We start from the raw sequence: 24,161 nt of genomic DNA on the forward strand, positions 1-24,161 counted from the left end.
GAAGTTTCTTCATGACATAGAGACAAGAGAATTGAGATGAGTCTACTCTGCTGTAGATTCCCTAAATGTTTCTGTGTTCTGTTTCAGTTCTATGGAAACTGAAAAAGGGCTCTGAGTAGTTCTAGTCAGTGTTGTCAAGCTCCATTTCTCCCAGTTCACAACGCCTCATCTTTTCCTTAGGGGATGAAGTCAAATAAACTCCCAGCCTGAGAGAGGTTTTAATACTACTTAACTAGTATAATGAAGGCACATCCCACCAGGTGTTACAGAATATATAAAATTAACCATTCCTGGACCTCATAGAAAGAAGACTTACATCTCATAAATACTATTTTCCCTCAACTTTTTATTCATTCCTTCTCCAGTTGCATCCTGAAATAGACTTTCAACACACCTCAGGCCTGGATTACTACCACAGATTCTCCGACTGCCATCAGTCAGCCTATAGGTTAACTTTCTTTCAAAATTCCTTTGTCGTTTCCTATCACATTGTACCCAAACTCTTCTGCCTAGCTTTAAGGCTATCATTTGGCTCATCCTTCCTACCAAACTTTATTTTGTACTATTTCCCAAACAGCAGGTCCCCTTCCCCTAGGATAACTGAAATTCACTTGCGCTTTCTTAGGGAAAAGTTGAAGAAACAAGGAAAAGAAAAACAGACACTGAAATCCCTAACAGCAAAAGTTTATTTACAATTGTAGTTAAGGAATATTTTTAATGCATGCTGAGAAAACAGTAATATTCCAAACGTATAGGTTACTCTCTGGTAAGGAGTACAAGATGACGTTGGGAAAGGCTTTGGCATACACAACAACTGGAATCAGGTTAACAGAACACCTGCACTATTAGAACATTGTTATCAGAACACTTATATATCACCTACTTTATATGTCACACCAACTTCATAAACAGCTCATCTTCTAACTCATCACTGGCTATTTGAGTAAATAGCATTCAAGGTTAAACGTTAAGACTGGGGAGTAGGGAAGAAATACAGAAGTGATAAGCATCACAACATTTCATAGCCTATATATACTAATACAACATTAAGATTAAGAAACAGTATTCCAATTTTTTTCTGAAACAGCATTTGGCAATGTTTTAGCGCATGAGAAGACACTGCTTTGGTCCATCCACTCTTTCCAGCTTTTCAAAGTGTTTCCTGGCATTGCGGATATTGATCAGAGTAGCTGCAGAAGCTGAGGGTGGGGTAGGGAAGATAACCAACAGACTAAGTACAAGCAGCCAAAGGAATAATTGATTAGTAAAAACAAATAAACAAAAGAGAGCCAAATCCCTCAATGTATGTCACAGAGAACATAAGTCCCAAGTTAACCAGAGTTTAATTTTTCTGAATAAATAAAAGATTTGTTTATATTCTAAGCATAGTATTTTCAAAATAAATTTTCAAACTCTTTTGGTTTGGAGCTAATAGTAAAAAAAGAACATTATCTTATGCTGTATTCTAATATTAACCTAAGATAGATAACTTAAGAGATAATTTAAACTTCTGGGAGCATCCTGGAAATATTGCTAGAACCTTTATTTCAATGGTTGTGATGGATATGGATATTATGGCATGGAAGCACCAAATATCTCTCTTTATGCCCATAACAGAAATATGGGAGTATGATACTTAGGAATCTACAATGACATATAAAATGGTTCAACATTTAATAGTTCAGAGCTTAGATTGACTAGTCTTTTAAAAATCTACCCCACATGGAGCATAAGTCATACATTTGGGTTCTTTTTCTTTAAAATCCTTAGATGTAGTAACTATACATAAGTAATTTTTAAAGTTCCCATGAAGAAGACATAATACCCTAGAGTCTAAATTATCTTTAAGTTTCAAAATATGTCTATTAAATAAAAAGTATTTACCACTAGTACTAAATTTTTTTTCATTGTGGTAAAATGCACATAAAATGAAATTTACCATTTTAACCATTTTTAAATGTATAGGTCAGTGGCATTAAGTACATTCACAGTGTTGTTCACTACAAAATAGCTTTTCAGTATCTTTAATAATGTACTACCTCTAGGGAAATTAGTTTAAAGAATATGTGGCTTTGAACCTATGTCAGCTAAGTTTAAACTTACGAATGGATGGATCAGACATCACGACCATCACATAAGTGTTGGATGTAAAGATGTCAATGAAAGCAGCAAAGTTAGAGTTCCTGACTTCCATGCTCTGGAAAGAGGCAGCCAGCTTGCTATAGGAGAAAGGAGAAAAGTGAGTAAAGAACATAAAATAATAGCAACATAAGACATTCTTATCTTTCATGTTAAACATTTTCATAGCATTATATCTCAATCCACCACCTCATTAAGACAGTTAATCACTAATCCCACTTTGCTTTCCAAGGAAACTCTAATGACAAATTTAACACGTGCTGGAAAGTGACTTAGAAAGTGGACTAGGACTTGATACTGACTGTGAAATGAAAAGTGGGCTTAGACCTAGATTCATATTAAAAATCATGTTACCAAAGATTTCTCTAATATTTAAGAAGTTTATTCAGTTGAAATTTCCCTATCATTGAGATTAATAACTGTATCTTCTGAATGTTAGTTATGCTGAAATTCTAGAAATGATCCCATTTCTTTGAAAACAAAAAGGGTAATGATATTTATATGACATTTGCTATTTCTTCTTTAAAATGTTAGAATAAACATGGCAGAAAGTCTCAAAGTGTGCTATGGCATAAAAGGGAAAAACTTACACTTATTCTATTGTCTGGGCATCAAAGTTTTACCAGGATAAGAATTTTGATTATTAAATCTTTACTAGATTATGATGTTCAGCCATTCCTTCTTCCTATATTCACAATGCTAAGATTCAAATTGTATTTAAACAAAGCTGAGACAATATGATCAGATATTTCTAGACTCTCTGCTTTGTGCCATTCTTGAATCAGTCCCTCACTATTTTAATTACTGTAGTTTTATAGTAAATCTTGGTATTTGGTAGGGTAAATTCTCCTTTCTTGTTTTTCAAAACTCTCTTGGACATTTTCTGTTTGTCTTTTCCCAAATAGTATCAAACATCTTGAAGGGGTACTCTGCTTAGATATTTTTCATATGCTTCTTCTGCATCAGTTGACTTTGCATTAAAGATGTCTTTCACTTCAGTCAACTGTAGGCTCCCTTAGAGTTTAGCTCTATTTTTAATACAAAGAAGTATGCTGAATATAGAAGTGCAGTCTACTATAGTTATTTGAACCTCTCAAAAAATGACAATGTGTTCCATAGATAAATACATCACATAAGATCTCTTACCTGCAGCTCAGCTTAAATTGCTTAATAATGTTGCTGATTTTCTCAAATCTGTGGACATCACGCTGTTCTTTACATTGATAGTGAGAAATCACCTATGAAAAAGAGCAATGCCCTTTAAATCCATGCAGTGTTGTCATATCACACTCTACCACTCTTCAAGGCAATACATTTGTCAGTCTCTTGGTCACCCTGATTTTCAGGGTAGACTTGGCACCTGGCTTTACTGCCTCTATTCCTCTGTCCCATATCCTGTCAACATCTGCATAATTTCAACATCCCTACGGATGACCCATCCAGTACTGTTTGGTTATAATTTTATTAGATCATTTAAGTATTGTATTATCTATTTTGGTTCATTGCTGTCCCTTCTCACTTACTTTAATCATTAAATATTCATCTTATTTCAATACGATGGTCTTTGATTCAAAAAAAGTACAAATCAAAAAGGAAAAATAAAAATTCTTAGCTGTTCTTTTTTTAATATTTTATCTATTTATTTGTTTATTTATTTTGGTTGTGTCAAGTCTTAATTGCAGGCACACAGGATCTTCGTCAAGGCATGTGGGATCTTTTTGCTGTGGCGTGCAGGCTCTTCGTTGCGGCACTCAGGCTTCTATTTGTGGCACGTGGGCTCCAGGGTGTGTGGGCTCTGTAGTTTTCAGCATGCGGGCTCTCTAGTTGAGGTGTGCAAGCTCAGTAGTTGTGGTGCACAGGCTTAGTTGTCCCGTGGCATGTGGGATCTTAGTTCCCCAACCAGGGACTGAACCTGCATCCCCTGCACTGGAAGGTGGATTCTTTACCACTGGACCACCAGGGAAGTCCCTCTTAGCTGTTGTTGAGGTGTACTTAATGTATTTGATTTTAATGAAGGCTATAACCAAGTGGTTTTTCGTATCATATTTAAAAATCTTAACTGAACGATTCTGACCTCTGAGGATTTACTATTTATAAATGAACCTATTCATGATGGACACCAATGCCAGCTGAAAATACTTCCCCTAACACTTTCAGATTAATGAAACCACACGAGTATTTCCCATAGGCTGATGTAAAGTTTCTAGTAGGAAGCAAAACTGAGTCATTTGCCAGAAGAAAATTCACAGGGCAATTCCCTGAAACCATGTGAAATTTTCAAAACATAATCCCTAGACCAATGGTGGAATAGGTTCCTGTTGCTTGACTTCAAGAGCTATAGTGAAAATGGTCAATCACAACTAAACTTAGCCCTCAAGAGAAAGCAAAAGCTACTTGTTACTGCCAGTGAAAAACAGAGTTTATATTAGGTTAACCTCTATGATCATGTGTGGTAGATGTGGCAGGAGAATACTGCTGAGGCAGGATTCTACCGTGCCACGTGTCTCAAGATAGACAGAAGAGCTCACTTGCTTGTTGCTATTACCACTAGCAGGAAAGACAGGGCTCAGGGTAGTGAACTTCCAAGCAAGTGATCCCTGCCTATGGGCTGAGGCAGAAAGACACTCTAGTTAGGACTCCTTGTCTCAGCTGTACCAGTTAGCAGGAAGGATGACTCCCAAATATGCTACCATTAAAAATAATGTTTCTACAAAGGAAGGAGAAAAATTGTACTTTGCATTCTCTGCCCTCTGTTGGCTGCAATATCAAAAGAAATCAACATTTAACAGTTTGCCAACTGTATGATAAACTTTGTGCTAGGGCTTAATGTTACCTTGTCCCATTTTAATCCACACAATAAACCTATGATATAGATATTATTATCTCCAGTTTATAAAAGGGGAACCAAACTCAGAGAGATTAAGATATGTGGCTACCATATATATGCTGTCTACAAGAGACCCACTTCAGATCTAGGGACACATACAGACTGAAAGTAAGAGGATGGAAAAATGCATTCCATGCAAACAGAAATCAAAAGAAAGCTAGAGTAACAATATTCATATTAGACAAAATACAGTTTCAAATAAAGAATGTTACAAGAGACAAAGAAGGATACTACATAATAATCAAGGGATCAGTCCAAGAAGAAGACATAACAATTGTAAATATATATGAACCCAACATAGAAGCACCACAATATATAAGGCAAATACTAACAGCTATAGAAAGAAAAGTCGACAGTAACACAATCATATTGGGGGACTTTAACACTCTATGTTCATCAATGGAAAGATCATCCAGACAGAAAATCAATAAGGAAACACAGGCCTTAAATGACACATTAGAATAGATGGACTTAATTGATATTTAGAGCATTTCATCCCAAAACAGCAGAATACACATTCTTCTCAAGTACACATGGAACACTCTCCAGAATTGATCACATGCTGGGCCACATAGCAAGCCTTGGTAAATTTAAGAAAACTGAAATCATATCAAGCATCTTTCCCAAACACAACACTATGAGATTAGAAATCAACTACAAGGAAAAAGCTGTAAAATACACAAACATATAGGGGCTAAACAATACGCTACTTAACAACCAATGGATCACTGAAGAAATCAAAGGAATCAAAAAGTATATAGAGAAAATGAAAATGAAAGCATGAGGATCCAAAACCTATGTGACACCCCTAGACATCCCTCTAGGAGGGAAATTTATAGCAACACAATCTTTCCTCAGGAAACAAGAAAAGTCTCAAATAAGCAACCTAACCTTACACCTAAAGCAACTGCAGAAAGAAGAACAAACACAAAGTTAATAGAAGGAAAGAAACCATAAAGATCAGAGCAGAAATAAATGAAATAGAGAGAAAGAAAACAACAGAAATGATGAATGAATCTAAAAGCTGGTCCTTTGAAAAGATAAACAAAATGGATAAACCTTTAGACAGACTCATCAAGGAAAAAAGGGAGAGGACTCAAATCAATACAATTAGGAATGAAAAAGGAGAAGCTACAACAGACACCACAGAAATACAAAGGATCATGAGAGATTACTACAAGCAACTATATGCCAATAAAATGGACAACCTAGAAGAAAAGGAGAAATTCTTCAAAAGGTACAATCTCCCAAGACTGAACCAGGAAGAAACAAAAAATATGAACAGATCAATTACAAGAATGAAGTTGAAACTGGGATTAAAAAACTCCCAACAAACCAAAGTCCAGGACCTGATGGCTTCACACGTGAATTCTATCAAACATTTAGAGAAGAGATAACACCTATCCTTCTGAAACTATTCCAAAAAATTGCAGAGGAAGGAACACTTGCAAACTCATTCTATGAGGTCACCATCACCCTGATAACCAAAACCAGACAAAGATACCACCAAAAAAGAAAATTACAGGCCAACGTCACTGGTGAACATAGATGCAAAAATAGTCCTCAACAAAATACTAGCAAACCGAATCCAACAATACATTAAAAAGGATCAGACCCAATGATCAAGTGGGATTTATCCCAGGAATGAAAGGACTTTTCAATATCCCCAAATCAATCGGTGTGATACACCACAGCAACAAACTGAAGAATAAAAACCATATGATCATCTCAATAGATGCAGAAAAAGCTCTTAACAAAATTCAACACCCATGTATGAAAAAAGCTCTCCAGAAAGTGGGCACAGAGAAAACTTACCTCAACACAATAAAGGCCATATATGACAAACCTACACCTAACATCATACTCAATGGTGAAAAGCTGAAAGCATTTCCTCTAAGATCAGGAACAAGACAAGGATATCCACTGTCACCACTTTTACTGAACATAGTTTTGGAAGTCCTAGCCATGGCAATCAGAAAAGAAAAAGAAGTAAAAGGAATCCAAATTGGAAAAGAAGTAAAACAGTCTCTGTCTGTAGATGACATGATACTACTATACATAGAAAATCCTAAAGATGCTACCAGAAAACTACTAGAGTTCATCAATGAATTTGGTAAAGTTGTAGGATACAAAATTAATACACAGAAATCTCTTGCATTTCTATACACTAACAATGAAAGATCAGAAAAAGAAATTAAAGAAACAATCCCATTTACCAGTGCAGCAAAAAGAATAAAATACCTAGAAATAAACTTACCTAAGGAGGCAAAAGACCTGTACTTCAAAAAACTATAAGATGCTGATGAAAGAAATCAAAGATGATAGAAACAGATGGAAAGAAATACCATGCTCTTGGATTAGAAGAATCAATATTGTCAGAATGATTATACTACCCAAGACAATCTATATATTCAGTGCAATCCCTATCAAATTACCAAGGGCATTTTTCACAGAACTAGAACAAAAAATCTTAAAATTTGTATGGAGACACAAAAGACCCCGAATAGCAAAAGCAATCTTGAGAAAAGAAAACGGAGCTGGAGGAATCAGGATCCCTGACTTCAGACTATACTACAAAGCTAAAGTCATCAAAACAGTATGGAACTGGCACAAAAACAAATATAGATTAATGAAATAGGGTAGAAAGCCCAGAAATAAACTCACACACCATGGTCAATTAACCTATGACAACGAAGGCAAGACTATATAATGGAGAAAAGACAGTCTCTTCAATAAATAGTGCTGGGAAAACTGGACAGCTACATGTAAAAAAAATGAACATTCTTTAATACCATACACAAAAATAAACTCAAAATGGATTAAAGCCCTAAATGTAAGACTGGATACTCTAAAACTCTTAGAGGAAAACATAGGCAGAACACTGACATAAATTGCAGCAAGAGTAATGGAATACTAGAGTAATGGAAATTAAAAAACAAAAAGCAAAAAACAAATGGGACTTAACTGAACTCAAAAGCTCTTGCACAGCAAAGGAAACCATAAAGAAAGCACAAAGACAACCCATAAAATTGGAGAAAATATTTGCAAACGATGTAGCAGATAAGGAATTAATCTCCAAAATTTACAAACAACACATGTGGCTCAGTATGAAAAAAAACAAACAACCCAATAAAAAAATGGGCAGAAGACCTAAATAGACATTTCTCCAAAGAAGACATACAGATGGCCAGGAGGCATATGAAAAGATGCTCAACATCAGTAATTATTACAGAAATGCAAATCAAAACTACAATGAGGTACCACCTCACACCAGTCAGAACGGCCATCATCAAAAAGTCTACAAACAATAAATGCTGGAGAGGGTGTGGAGAAAAGGGAACCCTCTTGCACTGTTGGTGGGAATATAAATTGGTACGGCCACCGTGGAGAACAGTATGGAGATTACTTTAAAAACTAAAATTAGAGCTACCATATGATCCAGGAATCCCACTCCTGGGCATATATCCGGAGAAAAACATGGTTTGAAAGGATACATGCACCCCAATGTTCATTTCAGCCCCATTTACAATAGCCAAGACAGTGGAAGCAACCTAAATGTCCATCAACAGATGAATGGATAAAGAAGATGTGGTACATATATACAATGGAATATTACTCAGCCATTAAAAAGAATGAAATAATGTCATTTGCAGCAACATGGATGGACCTGGAGATTATCATACTAAGTGAAGTAAGTCAGACAAAGAAAGACAAATATCATATGATATTGTTTATATGTGGAATCCAAGATAAATGATACAAATTAACTTGTTTACAAGACAGAAACAGACTCACAGACTTAGAGAAGGAACTTGTGGTTGCCAGGGGCGAAGGGTGGGGGTAGGGATAGATTGGGAATTTGGGATTGAGACATACACACTTCTATATTTAGGATAGATGGCCAACAGTGACCTACTGTATAGCATGGGGAACTCTGCTCAATATTCTGTAATAACTTAAATGAAAAAAGAATTTGAAAAAGGATACGTGTGTATGTAAAAAACAAAAAAAGCAAGAAATGTGTCTAAAATCATGAAGCACTGGTAGAGCTCAGAAACCAATTACTTACTGTGAGCTGCTCTTAGAGTTATATTTGTTAAGCTGATCAGCAATTACTTAAGCAGTGCTTTGTGACAGCTCAAGTCAATTTTTATTAGTTATTTAAAAATTTTACTTATAAATATAATATTGGGTTTTGCATACCCCCTCATGGCCAAATACAGGGGCTAATATCATTGTTAAGCCGAATTTATAAGAAAAATAAAAATACCGACATACCTCTTTGCCCTTTCACCTCCCCATCTGAACTCTTAGCTACGTCACTGAGTTGACCATTACATCTCTTCCATGTTAAAAGCTTTAAACTCAAAGAAAAATACCCATCATTTCATAATAAAAGTCAATAGGAAATAGGAATTCTTTAACACAAATGAACAATTATTCACAAAAATAATCTAAACTCTATAGTAAGGCTTACCTGCAAACATCTAAGTTTTACTAATTACTAAAGATCCACACACCAAATAACTTCTTTCAAGTTACTTGCTGACAATACTACTTTGTAAATAAGGCTATGCATGGTGAAGTAATGACAAGAGGGAAAAAGGTTCTTCCTGAAAGTGGCAACATATTCTCTGTTGCTGAATAGAAGAAGGTGAGTATGAAGTACATCTGCAGAGCAGAAAGTTCTCACCAGAAAAGTGGCTCTCTCAAATAGAAGCACTTCATCAGCCTCAATAATTTCAGCAAAATTCCTTAGGTTCATTTCCAGCTGCTGAACATTGGGAATCAGCTGATAAACAATGCTGGACCAAGCCTAACAGAACAGAAGCACAGTGTAATATTACTAACAGGTAGCCAGTCCCAGATCTTTGCAAATGAGTAAGTATACTATAACATACAGACAGCAAAATATGGTGACAATTGAGTCCCAAACAAATTCTGGCAACAAGTATAACACAAACGAAGTGAGAAAATGAAGATAATATTTGATTTTTATCCTTCAGTTGGATTTTTTAAAGTTTCAAACACTTTTGTAAAATACTTCTTTCCATTGATAATTAAAAATAAACAAATATTTAATTCCATCATATTGCCTTAGGGAAGTTGAAAGCTCTGATATACTGGGCTAAAGAACTTCTAATCCAGCCATTCAAACAGATATGTAAGTCCAATAGTGTAGATTGCTCTAAAGATCAGAACCTAATAATGCTATATTTAACATACATCTAAGAATCAATTTTATGAAAATATCAGAGCCACGTAGAAAAATGACCCCTCCTTTCAATGGGATAACATACAATAGAAATTACAAGAGAAATTAGTGGCATTATCATTCCAAAAGGCTTATTGTCAGCTTTATAAATTATTGATCCAATTGAATTAAAAACAGTCCACTGCGTGTTTGCCTAAAACTGACTTCATCCAGAGGAGTATGACTAAAATAAGTAGTTGAAATTAACCACACCCTCCCTCTATTCTCTTAAGGCTCTTTTATTTGAATTTTCATTATAATATTTCTTTCAATTTCGCTCCAATTTGTCTGGTAAGGTGTACAATGTTCTTCTCTCCCCTACTAGAGGGTAGGAACCTGGTCTTAGCCATCTGTGCGTCCAACAGCATCAAGCAGATTGCAATGAGTGCTTGTAGAATAAAACTTAATATAAAAATTTATGTCAGCTCTATGCAACGTTGATGTAAGAGAGAGTAGAGCCATGTCTCTGTTCCAATTAGTTTTATTACTTAGGCATGGGGGTTCAGGTTCCAAGTTCCCAGGTCGGTGTTAATGTCACTGCTGAATTTACCTTGGAGAAGGCACCAAAGCTAACCACAGCAGAGACATTGTCACTCACAGCAGTGTTGTGATTAGCCAATTGTCTTTGGTCGTGTTATGTATTGCCATCCTTCACACCGCAGTTGGTTCTTATCAGTGCGTCATGTCCATCCTTATTCACGGTTACCTGTTCTATGGGAATAAGGCTTTGAGAGAAATTCGGCCCAAATTAATCTAGAACAGTATTTCCTAGATAGGTATCTCAAAATGATCTGTTATTAGAGCGAGGCTGGGTCAACATATTGGGGGGAAAATGAATTAGTTAAAAAAATATATCAGTGGCTATGTTTAAAGTCCAATTGTTTTTCTCCTTGGCAAATCAGGCTTCTGTGCTTTTGGTTGTAGATACTTGTCAGATGGAGTTGATACTGAGGCTGTAGCTACAAGTCACAGAGAAGGATGCTTTCCTACCCAGACTTGTCAATGGATACCAGAAGCAGTCTGACCACAGGAGGACCCAAAAGGAGCCAGTCTTTCAAATCACTAAATCAGTGGGAGAAAGGGAGGAAGCAGGATAAGGAGCCCATGTGCCAATAAGGTAATTTCAGCTTCATCCATAACACAGCTATTGTTTGTAACCTCTACATCTACTACAAGTAGTGTAGCATCCATTCCACCAATGGGAACAATCTCTCTGGTTGAAAGAATGCTAGTCTCTAATTTGGCATGAAAGTTGAAGCTATCATACTCTAGAAATAACATATCCCATTCTAAGACTCCCTTCTCCAATCTCTCCCCTAAATATTGTTCTTCTATTGCCATCCAAACTTAGGCAGACTAGCTTATATCCTGTAGAGGTACCTGAATATTAGATACAATTCCAGTCAGCACTGAGACCACAACAGGTCAAAATGGATGATGGCCAGTGAAACCTCTACTGTCATGAAGATCTGTATCAAATTAATCAGGACCAAACTGGGTTAATTCAGTGTGATTTGATAGGTATGTCGACCCAATCTAAGATCAAAACCAAAATTTCTTAAGGTTAAATTGGGTATTTTTCAAACAATTTATTGTAGATTATTTCTTCTTTTGGTTCAACACATCTAGATGGCTATGAAAGAGTTTAAAATCTTTTAGTTTTGATAATACCCTTCTAGCTTTTTTTTTCATGCTCTTTAAATGAGAGAACTCAGGGAAACATACACACCTTATAGAGAGTTTCATCCCAGATAGATGTTCGGAAGCAAGAACATTCCAATGGGCGAGACAAACGCCTCAGATCTTCTTCTCGCTCTTTAAAAATCTGAAGTAAATAGACCAACATACTGGTCAGCATATAACTAACAGCTCTCCTCTCTCACTGCAAAATCTGAGGTGTAATATTTTAGCATATTTTAAACAGGGGCATTTCGTTTTTCCTCAGAGGAATTTTTAAATGTGTACATTACTTTACAGACTAGGATGGCAGAAATGATTTCAAGTCAGGTCTACAAAGTGCAACGGCTACTAGAATTCTTCAGGACTGTGCTGCTTGTTCTGAGTACTCACTAAGAACACTATGCTGGAAAATAAAATTTACCATACAGAGGAATCTTAATAAAATATATCTAACATTCCAAATAATCCAATCTGGGTCATTTTTAAGATATCTATACCAATATCAAGATTTTATAAATCAAAATACTTCAACTTTTGTAGATATCTTACTCTCATACACACATGCATACACATATATTATTTCTGTATGGACTGTATTTATTTGGCTACATAGATATAACAACGCCTTACACACAAATATCTATTCTTGGCTATGTATCTATCTATATATATGCCCATATATACATGGAAAAATATCTATTTATACAAATATAAACAGATACACAGATATTTTCCAGGACTGGGTGGGCTTATAGTGAGTGCACTGTTCACACTGTGATGGATAATTTTATGCAACAACTAGGTTAGGCCACAATACCCAGACATTTGGTTAAACACCAATTTAGATGTTGCTATGAAGGTATTTTTTAGATGAGATTAATATTTAAATCAGTGGACTTTTAGTAAAGCAGATCCCCCTCCATAATATGGGTAAGCTTTATATAACCAGTTGAAGGCCTTAAGAGAAAAAGACTGCCATTCCCCAGGAAGAGGGAATTCTGCCATCCAGACTGCCTTCTGACTCAAGCTGCAACAAGGGTCTGTCCCTATCAGTCGGCCCTGCAGATTTCAGACTTGCCAGCCTCCAGAATCACATGAGTCAATTCCTTAAAAGTAATCAGTCTCTCTCTTATTCTCACTCTCTCTCTCTCTACACACACACACACACACACACACACACTTCTTATTGGTTCTGTTTCTCTGAGGAACCCTGACTAATACACACACATAGAGGGAAACACCTATCTTGCTTGAAACTGATATTCAGGGAAGCACCCTAGCCATTTTATTCCAAAACCTCCAAGTCTGAAACTTTAATGAAAGAGAGTATACTTTTCTTAATTAAGCTTAAAATCCCACAAAGAACATTAATGTATCTTTGGGGATATTTACATAAGCATTTCGAAAACAATACGTTGATCACTAAAAATTACAAGTAATTAAAAAATCCATAAGGAGGTCATTTATTGGAATGCTCTAGGTTTTTCTGTTGCAAATTGGGCCAGGGAAACAAAACAAAAAACAGTAATAATAACAAACCCCTCACAAGCTCAAGATCAAGCTACATACAGAATTTTCTGCTGAATTAAAACAGAATTGATACATAGTGAGAGGGAGAAGGAACTAAAAAGAATACTCAAAAGTCCTTTTCAGAGTCAAATACGGAACCCTGTCAAGTGGTTTCTGAAAGCCTGTAAGCTAATCTAGAAACACCAAAACATACTCAAATACTGGAACACTGAAGGCAATCCTGTAACTAATTATGGAAAAAAAAGTATTCCTGACCACAGTTATTACCAAAAAATTCTTAAGTTAAAGGGGATCCTTAGACTCCTAGGTTCCAACCCAAAGAGGAACTGTATTCTTCTACATCACCAGCATATTCTAAAACTGCTTTCCTCAACTTTACCCTTGGAAATAGAGGATCTTCTCTTTCAGCTTAGACTTTAAAATCCAATCCTCTTATTTTATATGGAGCAAACTAAAGCTAGACTCTATTTGTGATTTGCCAGTTCTGGGGTCTCATAGCTAGCTAGGAGTTTGCCCTTTCTACTGTGTCTTTTCTGGTTTAAATTTATGTGTACCAACTCCCATGCTAGAAAAGAAAATATACCATATCAGTGCAATTATGAGGGCCTTGGCATTGTGCCTAACACAGTATAGTTGGCATTTGAATTGGTGCATACCAGTTTCCTAGGTCAACCTAGTGAGCTATGACCTTTCTTTATCTCACCCCTGGTGGGTCTTCTGGCCTTGACAATAACTGCCTGCTCTAAAGGACAGTAAAACAGTGGTAGCAAATATATTTTAAAAATACATAAAGCTGCTTAGTGATATCACACGGTCAGGATCCTTTCCCAAATTTGAAGATTATTTGCTAAATGAACATTATATTTCCCTTACCACCATGGAACATTTGTTTATAAGTTTTGTTTTTTTTTCGGTACGCGGGCCTTGCACTGCTGTGGCCTCTCCATTGCGGAGCACAGGCTCCAGACGCGCAGGCTCAGCGGCCATGGCTCACGGGCCCAGCCGCTCCACAGCATTTGGGATCCTCCCGGACCGGGGCACAAACCCACGTCCCCTGCATCGGCAGGCGGACTCCCAATCACTGTGCCACCAGGGAAGCCCCAAAGCTTTTTTTTTTTTTTTCCCTGCGGTACATGGGCCTCTCACTGTTGTGGCTTCTCCCGTTGCAGAGCACAGGCTCCGGACGCACAGGCTCAGCAGCCATGGCTCATGGGCCTAGCCACTCTGTAGCATGTGGGATCTTCCCGGACCGGGGCACGAACCTGTGTCCCCTGCATCGGCAGGCGGACTCTCAACCACTGTGCCACCAGGGAAGCCCTGTTTATAAGTGTTTTTAAAAACAAATGTCAACTTCATTTTGAAAGCTTATGCTGAGATTTTTTTTTTCCTAAAAAGAATGGTACAAATTTACCTATATCCCTACAGAAGAAGTTTACAAAGGATGTCAATTATTTGGTGCACCACCCTTTCTATTTCTTACCAGGTCTCGTTGATCCTCCTGTACCAGATCCATTTTATGCACCAAGCAAAAGATTTTGGCATCTGGAGAATTCTGCAGAATGGCCTCCAGGCATGACTGGTAATAGTGCATGTCCTTTTCCAGTTCTCGGCTTTCCACATCAAATACATAAATCAGAACCTCCACATTACGGAAGATGTTGTCTCGTTGGCTGGTGAAATAATTTTCCATGAAGGTGTCCTGTCTAGTAGGAAAAAAAATCTAGGTAATAAGCAAGTCATCACTTAATCACTCCTATTTATGATCTATTTTTGTTGGCTTAATCAGTGTGAAAGATAATCCTAAAGCTTCAAATTAAAGGGAAAATGATAGCAAATTAGGATGGCCTCACCTTCTTACTTCTAAGGCCACATCTTGTGCCACCTTTTGCTCCTCTCCTTGTGTTCCAAATATACTTTGACCTTCCCTCAGTTCTAGTGGCCCATGGTCTATCCACTGAGGGGCCTTTACACGTGCTTTACACTCTGTCTCACAATCTATCCCCTTAATTTTTTTGTGTGTGTGTGGTACGCGGGCCTCTCACCGTTGTGACCTCTCCCGCTGTGGAGCACAGGCTCAGAGGCTATGGTCCACGGGCCCAGCCGCTCCATGGCACGCAGGATCCTCCCAGACCGGGGCACGAACCCGCGTCCCCTGCATTGGCAGGCGGACCCTCAACCACTGCGCCACCAGGGAAGCCCTCCCCTTACTTTTATACCTAATTAACTCCTACTTGTTCCACTGGATTTCAGTTCAATTCATACTGCCTCACAGAAAATATCCCTGACCTCACTGACTTGGGCAAATCTAGTCACCATAGGCAATTATACTAACACACTGGTTTTATTTTTAACACTCACCACAAGTGTGATATTATACATATTTGTGTGAGTTTTTAATTAGTGGCATTCAATCCCCTAGACAGCAAGCTCCATGAAGGTAAGGACCATGTCTGTTACAGTTTGACATTGTTTCCCAGCTTTTAGCATAGAGCTTGACACAGAGTAGTTGCTCAATGAATATTTACTGAATGAATAATTAGTCAAACACTCTAAACTATATGAAAATGGCTCCAAGTTAACTTTTTAGCAGAATGTTGCTCTTTGCTCCTTAGGCTGTGTGTTGCTTCCCAAGAAATTCTCAATTGCCAGCTGGCTAGAAGAATACAGTAGTGTTCTGTCCTAAACAGAAAAATCAAGGGGTGGCATCAACAATATGGTGGAATGAAAAGCTACCTCTGTCTCTCCCCTTCAATCTACAACCACTAAAACATTCACAACTCAACAAAGGTACTTTTGTCCAACACACCAGGATGCTAGAGTATTCCACACACCTGTACATCTAAAGGTGGATGGACTGGAACAGATAGAGGAGGCAGAACTGAAGGAACGGTAGAGGTAGTGTCTATAATCCTGGCCCTCTGGCCATGGCAGCTAAGCCTGCAGCCCCAGAGAACCTGGTAGCAGCAGAGCAGACAGCACACACAACAACAGCCTCCTGGCTGCAGTGGCACCCATGGCCACATCTAACTGTACAGCAGTGGGAATGGGGCCTGTGGTCCTGTCCCTCCAGCCACTGAGGTGCCCAAGTCTCCAGCCCCCCTGCTCTCCCACCAGCAGTGGCAGAGCCTAAGAACCTTAGAAAACCAGATAGGGAAGAAGCACTGGTATGACCCTGGCTCCCTCCACCCCTTCCCCCTGTGGTGGCTGAGCCTGTGACTCAGAGGATCCTGGAAGCAAGGGAAGAACCCACCATCCAGGTGAACCAGGTAGCTTCTGCCAGTGACATAGGCAGAAGCAAGCTGCCAATGACCATGAAAACACCAGAAGTGATAATGAGAGTTGGGACAGGGGGCACACCTCTGACAGAGGCAGCTCAGGTAAGAGAAACCAAAAACTTGTGCTATAGTGCCACCTATGGATAAAGAAAAGACCCCTAATCTCTAACTTGTCTCACTTCACATGATCTGGCAGAAGGAAGTACCATGAAGAAGCACAGTAACACCGCACCACAAAAAGAAAATGACAATTCTCCAGAAACCAAAGTTAAAGTCACAGAATAATGTGATCTGATAGAGAATTTAAAATAGCTGTCATGAAGAAATTCAACAAGCTACATGAAAACTCAGAAAGGCACATCAATTAGCTCAGGAGTAAAATTAATAAACAGGAATGCTTTACCAAAAAGGTTGAAACTAAAAAAAAAAAAAAGAACTAAAATTCTGGAGCTGAAAAACTCAATAAATGAGATAAAGAATGCATTAAAAAGCACTGGAAATAAAGCAGACCACATGGAAGAGAGAATTAGTGAGTGTGAAGATAGAAATCTAGAAAAGATACAAGTAGAAGAGGAAAGAAAAATAAGATGCAAAAAAATGAGGAAATTCTACAAGAGCTATCTGACTCTTAGGTAGGGCAACATTAGGATGATGGACATCACCAAAGGAGAAAAGAGGGAGAAGGGAGCAGAGAGTTTATTTAAACAAATAATGGCTGAGAATTTCCTAAACTGTGCAAGGCACTGGATATACAAGTCCATGAAGCTAAGAGAACACGTGATTACCTCAATGCAAAAAGACCTTCTCCAAGACACATATTAAAACTGCCAAAAGTCTATGACAAAGAAACAATTTTGTAGGCAGCCAGGGAGAAAAAAATGGTGAACTACAAAGGAACCCAAATTAGGCTATGAGCAGATTTCTAAGCAGAAACTCTACAGGTCAGGTGGGAATGGAATGACATTATCAAAATACTAAAAGATAAAAGTTGTCACCCAAGAATACTATATCCACCAAAGTTATCATTCAGATATGAAGGAGAAGTAAAGACATTCACAGACCAACAAAAGCTGAGGCAGTTCATCAACACTAGACCTGCCTTACAAGAGATGTTGAACAGAGGTCGTACACCAGAAACAAAGACAAAAGTACACAAAACTTGCAGTAAGGTGATAGACAGACAGAATCAGAACATTTCAACTATTTACCAGAAAAGGTTCTTAAACACTTTATTACAGTATAAAGGTTAAAAAAGGGAGAAAATGCAGAAAAAATAACTATAGCTACTTCAATTTGGTAACAAACTTACAATGTAAAAAGGGAAAGTTTGAGACAACAAAAACACAAAAGGGGAAGAGGAAAACCATACAGTTAAATGAAGATAAGATGCTATCAGCAGAAAAAAACTATTTATCTATGTGACATTTGATACAAACTTCATGTTAATTACAAAACATAAATCTAGAACAGAGACACAAAACAAAATGAGGAAACTGAGAAAAATATCATAGAAAACCACCAAACAAAAATGGAAGACAAAAACACAAGGGAAAAGAAACAGTGAGACCGTCCTGAGGAAAGGGAAGTTGGAGACTGAGTTGGTCACCACATTGGGATGCTCCTGGTAGGGAAGCAGCACAGAAACGACCGTGTGGCTGACAGGGTCTTGGTGTTCCACCTGGGTGTCAGGCCTGAGACTCAGAGGTGGGAGAGCCAAGTCCAGGACATTGGACAACCAGAGACCTCCCAGCCTGACTTAATATCAAACGATGAAAGCTCTCACAGAGATCTCCATCTCAATGCAAAGACCCAGCTCCACTGAACAACCAGCAAAATACAGTGCTGGACAACCTATGCTAAACAACTAGCAAGTCAGGAACACAAGCACACCCATTAGCAGAGAGGCTGCCTAAAATCATACAAAGTTCACAGACAACCCATACCACACCACCAGGCATGGCCCTGCCCAGCAGAAAGAAAAGATCCAGTCCCACCCACGAGAACACAGGTACCAGTCCCCTCCACCAGGAAGCCTACAGAAGCCACTGAACCAACGTCACCCACTGGGGGCAGACACCAAAACAATGGGAACTACAAACCAGCAACCTACAAAAAGGAGACCCCAAACACAGTAAGTTAAAAAAAAAAAAGAGAAGACAGAGAAAAATGCATGAGATGAAGGAGCAATGTAAAAACACACCAGACCAAACAAATGAAGAGGAAACAGGCAGTCGACCTGAAAAACAATACAGAGTAATGAGAGTAAAGATGATCCAAAATCTTGGAAACAGAAGGTAGAAAATGCAAAAAAAAAAAAAAAAACTTTCACAAGGACCTAGAAGAATTAAACAGCAAACAAACAATGATGAACAACACAATAAATGAAATTAAAAATTCTTTAGAAGCAATCAACAGCAGAATAACTGAGGCAGAAGAATGGATAAGTGACCTGGAAGATAAAATAGTGGAAATAACTGCCACAGAGCCGAATAAAGAAAAAAGAATGAAAAGAATTGAGGACAGGCTCACAGACCTCTGAGACAACATTAAACACACGAACATTCGAATTATAGGAGTCCCAGAAGAAGAAGAGAAAAAGTAAGGGTATAAGAAAATATTTGAAGGGATTCTACTTGAAAACTTCTCTAACATGGGAAAAGAAATAGTCAATCAAGTACAGGGAGCGCAGAGAATCCCATACAGGATAAATCCAAGGAGAAACATGCCAAGACACATATTAATCAAACTATCAAAAATTAAATACAAAGAAAAGACACTAAAAGCAGCAAGGGTAAAGCAACAAATAACATAGAATGGAATCCCCATAAGGTTAACAGCTGATCTTTCAGCAGAAACTCTGCAAGCCAGAAGGGAGTGGCAGGACATATTTAAAGTGATGAAAGAGAAAAACCTACAACCAAGATGACTCCACACAGTAAGGATGTCATTCATATTCAACAGAGAAATTAAAATATTTACTGACAAGCAAAAGCTAAGGGAATTCAGCACCACCAAAACAGCTTTACAACACATGCTAAAGGAACTTCTCTAGGCAGGAAACAGAAGAGAAGGAAAAGCCCTACAATAACAAACCCAAAACAATTAAGAAAATGGTAATAGGAACATACATGTCAGTAGCTACCTTAAATGTAAATAGATTCAATGCTCCAATCAAAACACATAGACTGGCTGAACGGATTCAAAAACAAGACCCATATATATGCTACCTACAAGAGACTCACTTCAGACCAAGGGACACATAAAGACTGAAACTGAAGGGGTGGAAAAAGATATTCCATGAAAATGGAAATCAAAAGAAAGCTGGAGCAGGAATTCTCATATCAGACAAAATAGTCTTTAAAATAAAGACAAGAGACAAAGAAGGACACTCATGATGATCAAGGGATCAATCTAAGAAGAAGTGAAAACAACTAAGTATTTATGTACCCAACATAAGAGCACCTCAATACAAAAGGCAAATACTAACAGGCATAAAAGGGGAAATAGACAGTAACAACAATAGTAGGGGACTTTAACATCTCACTTTCACCGATGAACAGAGATCATCCAAAATGAAAATAAATAAGGAAACACAAGTCTTAAATGACACATTAGATAAGATGGACTTAATTGATATTTATAGTACATTCCATTGAAAAACAACAGAATATATTTTGTTCCCAAGTGCTCATAGAACATTCTGCAGGATAGATTCATATCTTTGGTAAAATCAAGCATGGGTAAATTAAAAAAATTGAAACCATGTCAAGTATCTTTTCCAACCACAACACTATGAGACTAGGTATGAATTACAGTAAAAAAAAAAAACTGTAAAAAATACAAACACATGGAGGCTAAACAATACACAACTTCATAACCAAGAAATCATTGAAAAAATTCAAAGAGGAAATAAAAAAATACCTAGAAACAAATGACAATGAAAACATGATGATCCAAAACCTATGGGATGCAGCAAAAGCAGTTTTAAGAGGGAAGTTTATAGCAATACAACCCTACCACAAGAAACAAGAAACATCTCAAATAAACAACCTAATGTTACACCTAAAGCAATTAGAGAAAGGAGAACACAAAAACCCCAAAGTGAGCAGAAGGAAAGAAATCATAAAGATCAGCTCAGAAATAAAAAGAAATGAAGGAAACGATAGCAAAGATCAATAAAACTAAAGGCTGGTTATTTGAGAAGATAAACAAAATTGATAAACCGTTAGCCAGACTCATCAAGGAAAAAAGGGAGAAGACACAAATCAACAAGACTAGAAATGAAAAAGAAGAAGTAACATCTGACACTGCAGAAAGACAAAGGATCATAAGAGATTACTACCAGCAACTATATGCGAATAAAATGGACAACCTGGAAGAAATGGACAAATTCTTAGAAAAGCACAACCTTTCAAGATGGAACCAGGAAGAAATAGAAAATATAAACAGACCAATCACAAGCACTGAAATTAAAACTGTGATTAAAAATCTTCCAACAAACAAAAGTCCAGGACCAGATGGCTTCACAGGTGAATTCAACCAAACATTTAGAGAAGAGCTAACACCTAACCTTCTCAAATGCTTCCAAAATATAGCAGAGGGAGTAATACTCCCAAACTCATTATATGAGGCTACCATCACCCTGATACCAAAACTAGACAAAGATTTTACAAAAAAAGAAAACTACAGGCCAATATCACCGATGAACATAGATGCAAAATTTCTCAACAAAATAGTAGCAAACAGAATCGAACAGCACATTAAAAGGATCATACACCATAATCAAGTGGGGTTTATCGCAGGAATGCAAGAATTCTTCAATATATGCAAATCAATCAACGTGATACACCATATTAAGAAACTGAAGGAGAAATAACATATGATAATCTCAATAGATGCAGAAAAAGCTTACAACAAAATTCAACACCCATTTATTATAAAATCTCTCCAGAAAGTAGGCATAGAGGGAACTTACCTCAACGTAATAAAGGCCATATATGACAAACCCACAGCCAACATCGTTCTCAATGGTGAACAAATGAAACCATTTCCTCGTAGGTCAGCAACAAGACAAGGTTGCCCACCTGCACCACTATTATTCAACATTGTTTTGGAAATTTTAGCCACGGCAATCAGAGAAGAAAAGGAAATAAAAGGAATCCAAATCAGAAAAGAAGAAATAAAACTGCCACAGTTTGTAGATGGCATGATACTATACACAGAGAATCCTAAAGATGCTACCAGAAAACTGCTGGAGCTCATCAATGAATTTGGCCAAGTTGCAGGATGCAAAATTAATGCACTGAAATCTCTGGCATTCCTATACACTAAGGATGAAAAATCTTAAAGAGAAAATACAAAAACACTCCCATTTACTACTGCAACAAAAAGAATTAAATACCTAGGAATAAACCTATCTAAGGAGACAAAAGACCTGTATGCAAAAAACTATAAGACACTGATGAAAGAAATTAAAGATGATACAAAAAGATGGAGAGATATACCATGTTCTGGGATTGGAACAATCAACACTGTGCAAATGACTTTACTACCCAAAGCAATCTACAATTCAATGCAATCTCTATCAAACTACCAATGGCATCTTTCACAGAGGTAGAACAAAAAAATTCACAATTTGTATGGAAACACAAAAGACCCCGAATAGCCAAAGCACTCTTGAGAAAGAAAACTGGAGCTGGAGGAATCAGGCTCCCTAATTTCAGAATATACTACAAAGCTACAGTAATCAAGACAGTATGGTACTGGCACAAAAACAGAAATACTGATCAATGGAACAAGATAGAAAGCCCAGAGATAAACCCACACAAATATGGTCACCTTATCTTTGATAAGGGAGTCACAAATATACAATGGAGAAAACACAGTCTCTTCAATACAGGGTGCTGGGAAAACTGGACAGGTACATGTAAAAGAATGAAATTAGAACACTTCCTAACACCAAACACAAAAGTAGACTCAAAATGGATTAAAGACCTAAATGTAAGGCCAGACACTATAAAACTCTTAGAGGAAAACATAGGCAGAATACTCTATGGCATAAAACACAGCAAGATCCTTTTTGACCCACCTCCTAGGGAAGTGGAAATAAAAATAAAAATAAACAAATGAGACCTAATGAAACTTAAAGGCTTTTGCACATCAAAGGAAACCATAAAGAAGACGAAAAGACGATCCTCCAAACGGGAGAAAATATTTGCAAACGAAGCAGCTGACAAAGGTTTAATCTCCAAAATACAGAAGTAGCTCATGCAGCTCAATATCAAAAAAACAAACAACCCAATGCAAAAATGGGCAGAAGACCTAAATAGACATTTCTCCAAAGAAGATATACAGATTGCCAACAAACAAATGGAAGAATGCTCAACATCATTAATCATTAGAGAAATGCAAATCAAAACTACAATGAGATATCATCTCACACCAGTCAGAATGGCCATCATCAAGAAATCTAGAAACAATAAATGCTGGAGAGGGTGTGGAGAAAAGGGAATACTCTTGCACTGCTGGTGGGAATGTGAATTGGTACAGCCACTATGGAGAACAGTATGGAGGTTCCTTAAAAAAATATAAATAGAACTACCATACGACCCAGCAATCCCACTACTGGGCATATACCCTGAGAAAACCATAATTCAAAAATAGTCATGTACCAAAATGTTCATTGCAGCTCTATTTGCAATAGCCAGGAGATGGAAGCAACCTAAGTGTCCATCAACAGATTAACGGATAGAGTAGATGTGGCATATATATACAATGGAATATTACTCAGCCATAAAAAGAAATGAAATAGAGTTATTTTTAGTGAGCTGGATGGACCTACAGTCTGTCATACAGAGTGAAGTCAGAAAGAGAAAAACAAATACCATATGCTAACACATATATATGGGATCTTAAAAAAAATGGTTCTGACGAACCTAGGGGCAGGACAGGAATAAAGACGCAGACACAGAGAATGGACTTGAGGACACGGGGAGGGTGATGGGTAAGCTGGAATGAAGTGAGAGAGCAGCACTGACATATATACATTAACAAATCTTGTACAGCAGAAACTAACACAACATTGTAAAGCAATTATACTCCAATAAAGATGTTAAAAAAAGAAACAATGATAGTATAGAACAAACAGAAATCAGAAGATAAAATGGCAGTACTAAGTACTCATCCATCAATAATCACCCAAAATGTAAATGAACTGAATTCACCAATCAAAAGACACACAGTAGCTGGAGAGGCTATGAAACAATACTCAACTCTGTGCTGCCTCCATGAGATTCACCTCAGATCTATAGGCTTTTTGTAAACAGACAGAAGATGATAGTCTTAGCAAATGTCAGTGAAAACAAAGTGGGTGTAGCCATACTCATATCACACAAAA

The 24,161-nt window shown here is 37.4% G+C and overlaps 1 protein-coding gene across 7 annotated transcripts in view; it reads right to left on the reverse strand.

The window, feature by feature from the left end:
* Positions 1-706: 706 nt before the first annotated feature.
* Positions 707-24,161, reverse strand: part of RRAGB (Ras related GTP binding B) — a 51,011-nt gene continuing 27,556 nt past the window's right edge. For all 7 annotated transcript variants that reach the window (XM_060086898.1, XM_060086896.1, XM_060086897.1 and 4 more), the window contains 6 exons: positions 14,971-15,193; positions 12,010-12,105; positions 9,720-9,842; positions 3,286-3,377; positions 2,104-2,219; positions 707-1,199 (listed from right to left, as the gene is read on the reverse strand). In XM_060086898.1, coding sequence (XP_059942881.1) covers positions 1,102-1,199; positions 2,104-2,219; positions 3,286-3,377; positions 9,720-9,842; positions 12,010-12,105; positions 14,971-15,193 — 748 coding nt within the window. In that variant the 3' untranslated portion in view covers positions 707-1,101. The remainder of the gene's footprint in view (positions 1,200-2,103; positions 2,220-3,285; positions 3,378-9,719; positions 9,843-12,009; positions 12,106-14,970; positions 15,194-24,161) is intronic.

Source organism: Mesoplodon densirostris, chromosome X (assembly GCF_025265405.1).
Source record: "Mesoplodon densirostris isolate mMesDen1 chromosome X, mMesDen1 primary haplotype, whole genome shotgun sequence".
Lineage (NCBI taxonomy): Eukaryota > Metazoa > Chordata > Mammalia > Artiodactyla > Ziphiidae > Mesoplodon > Mesoplodon densirostris.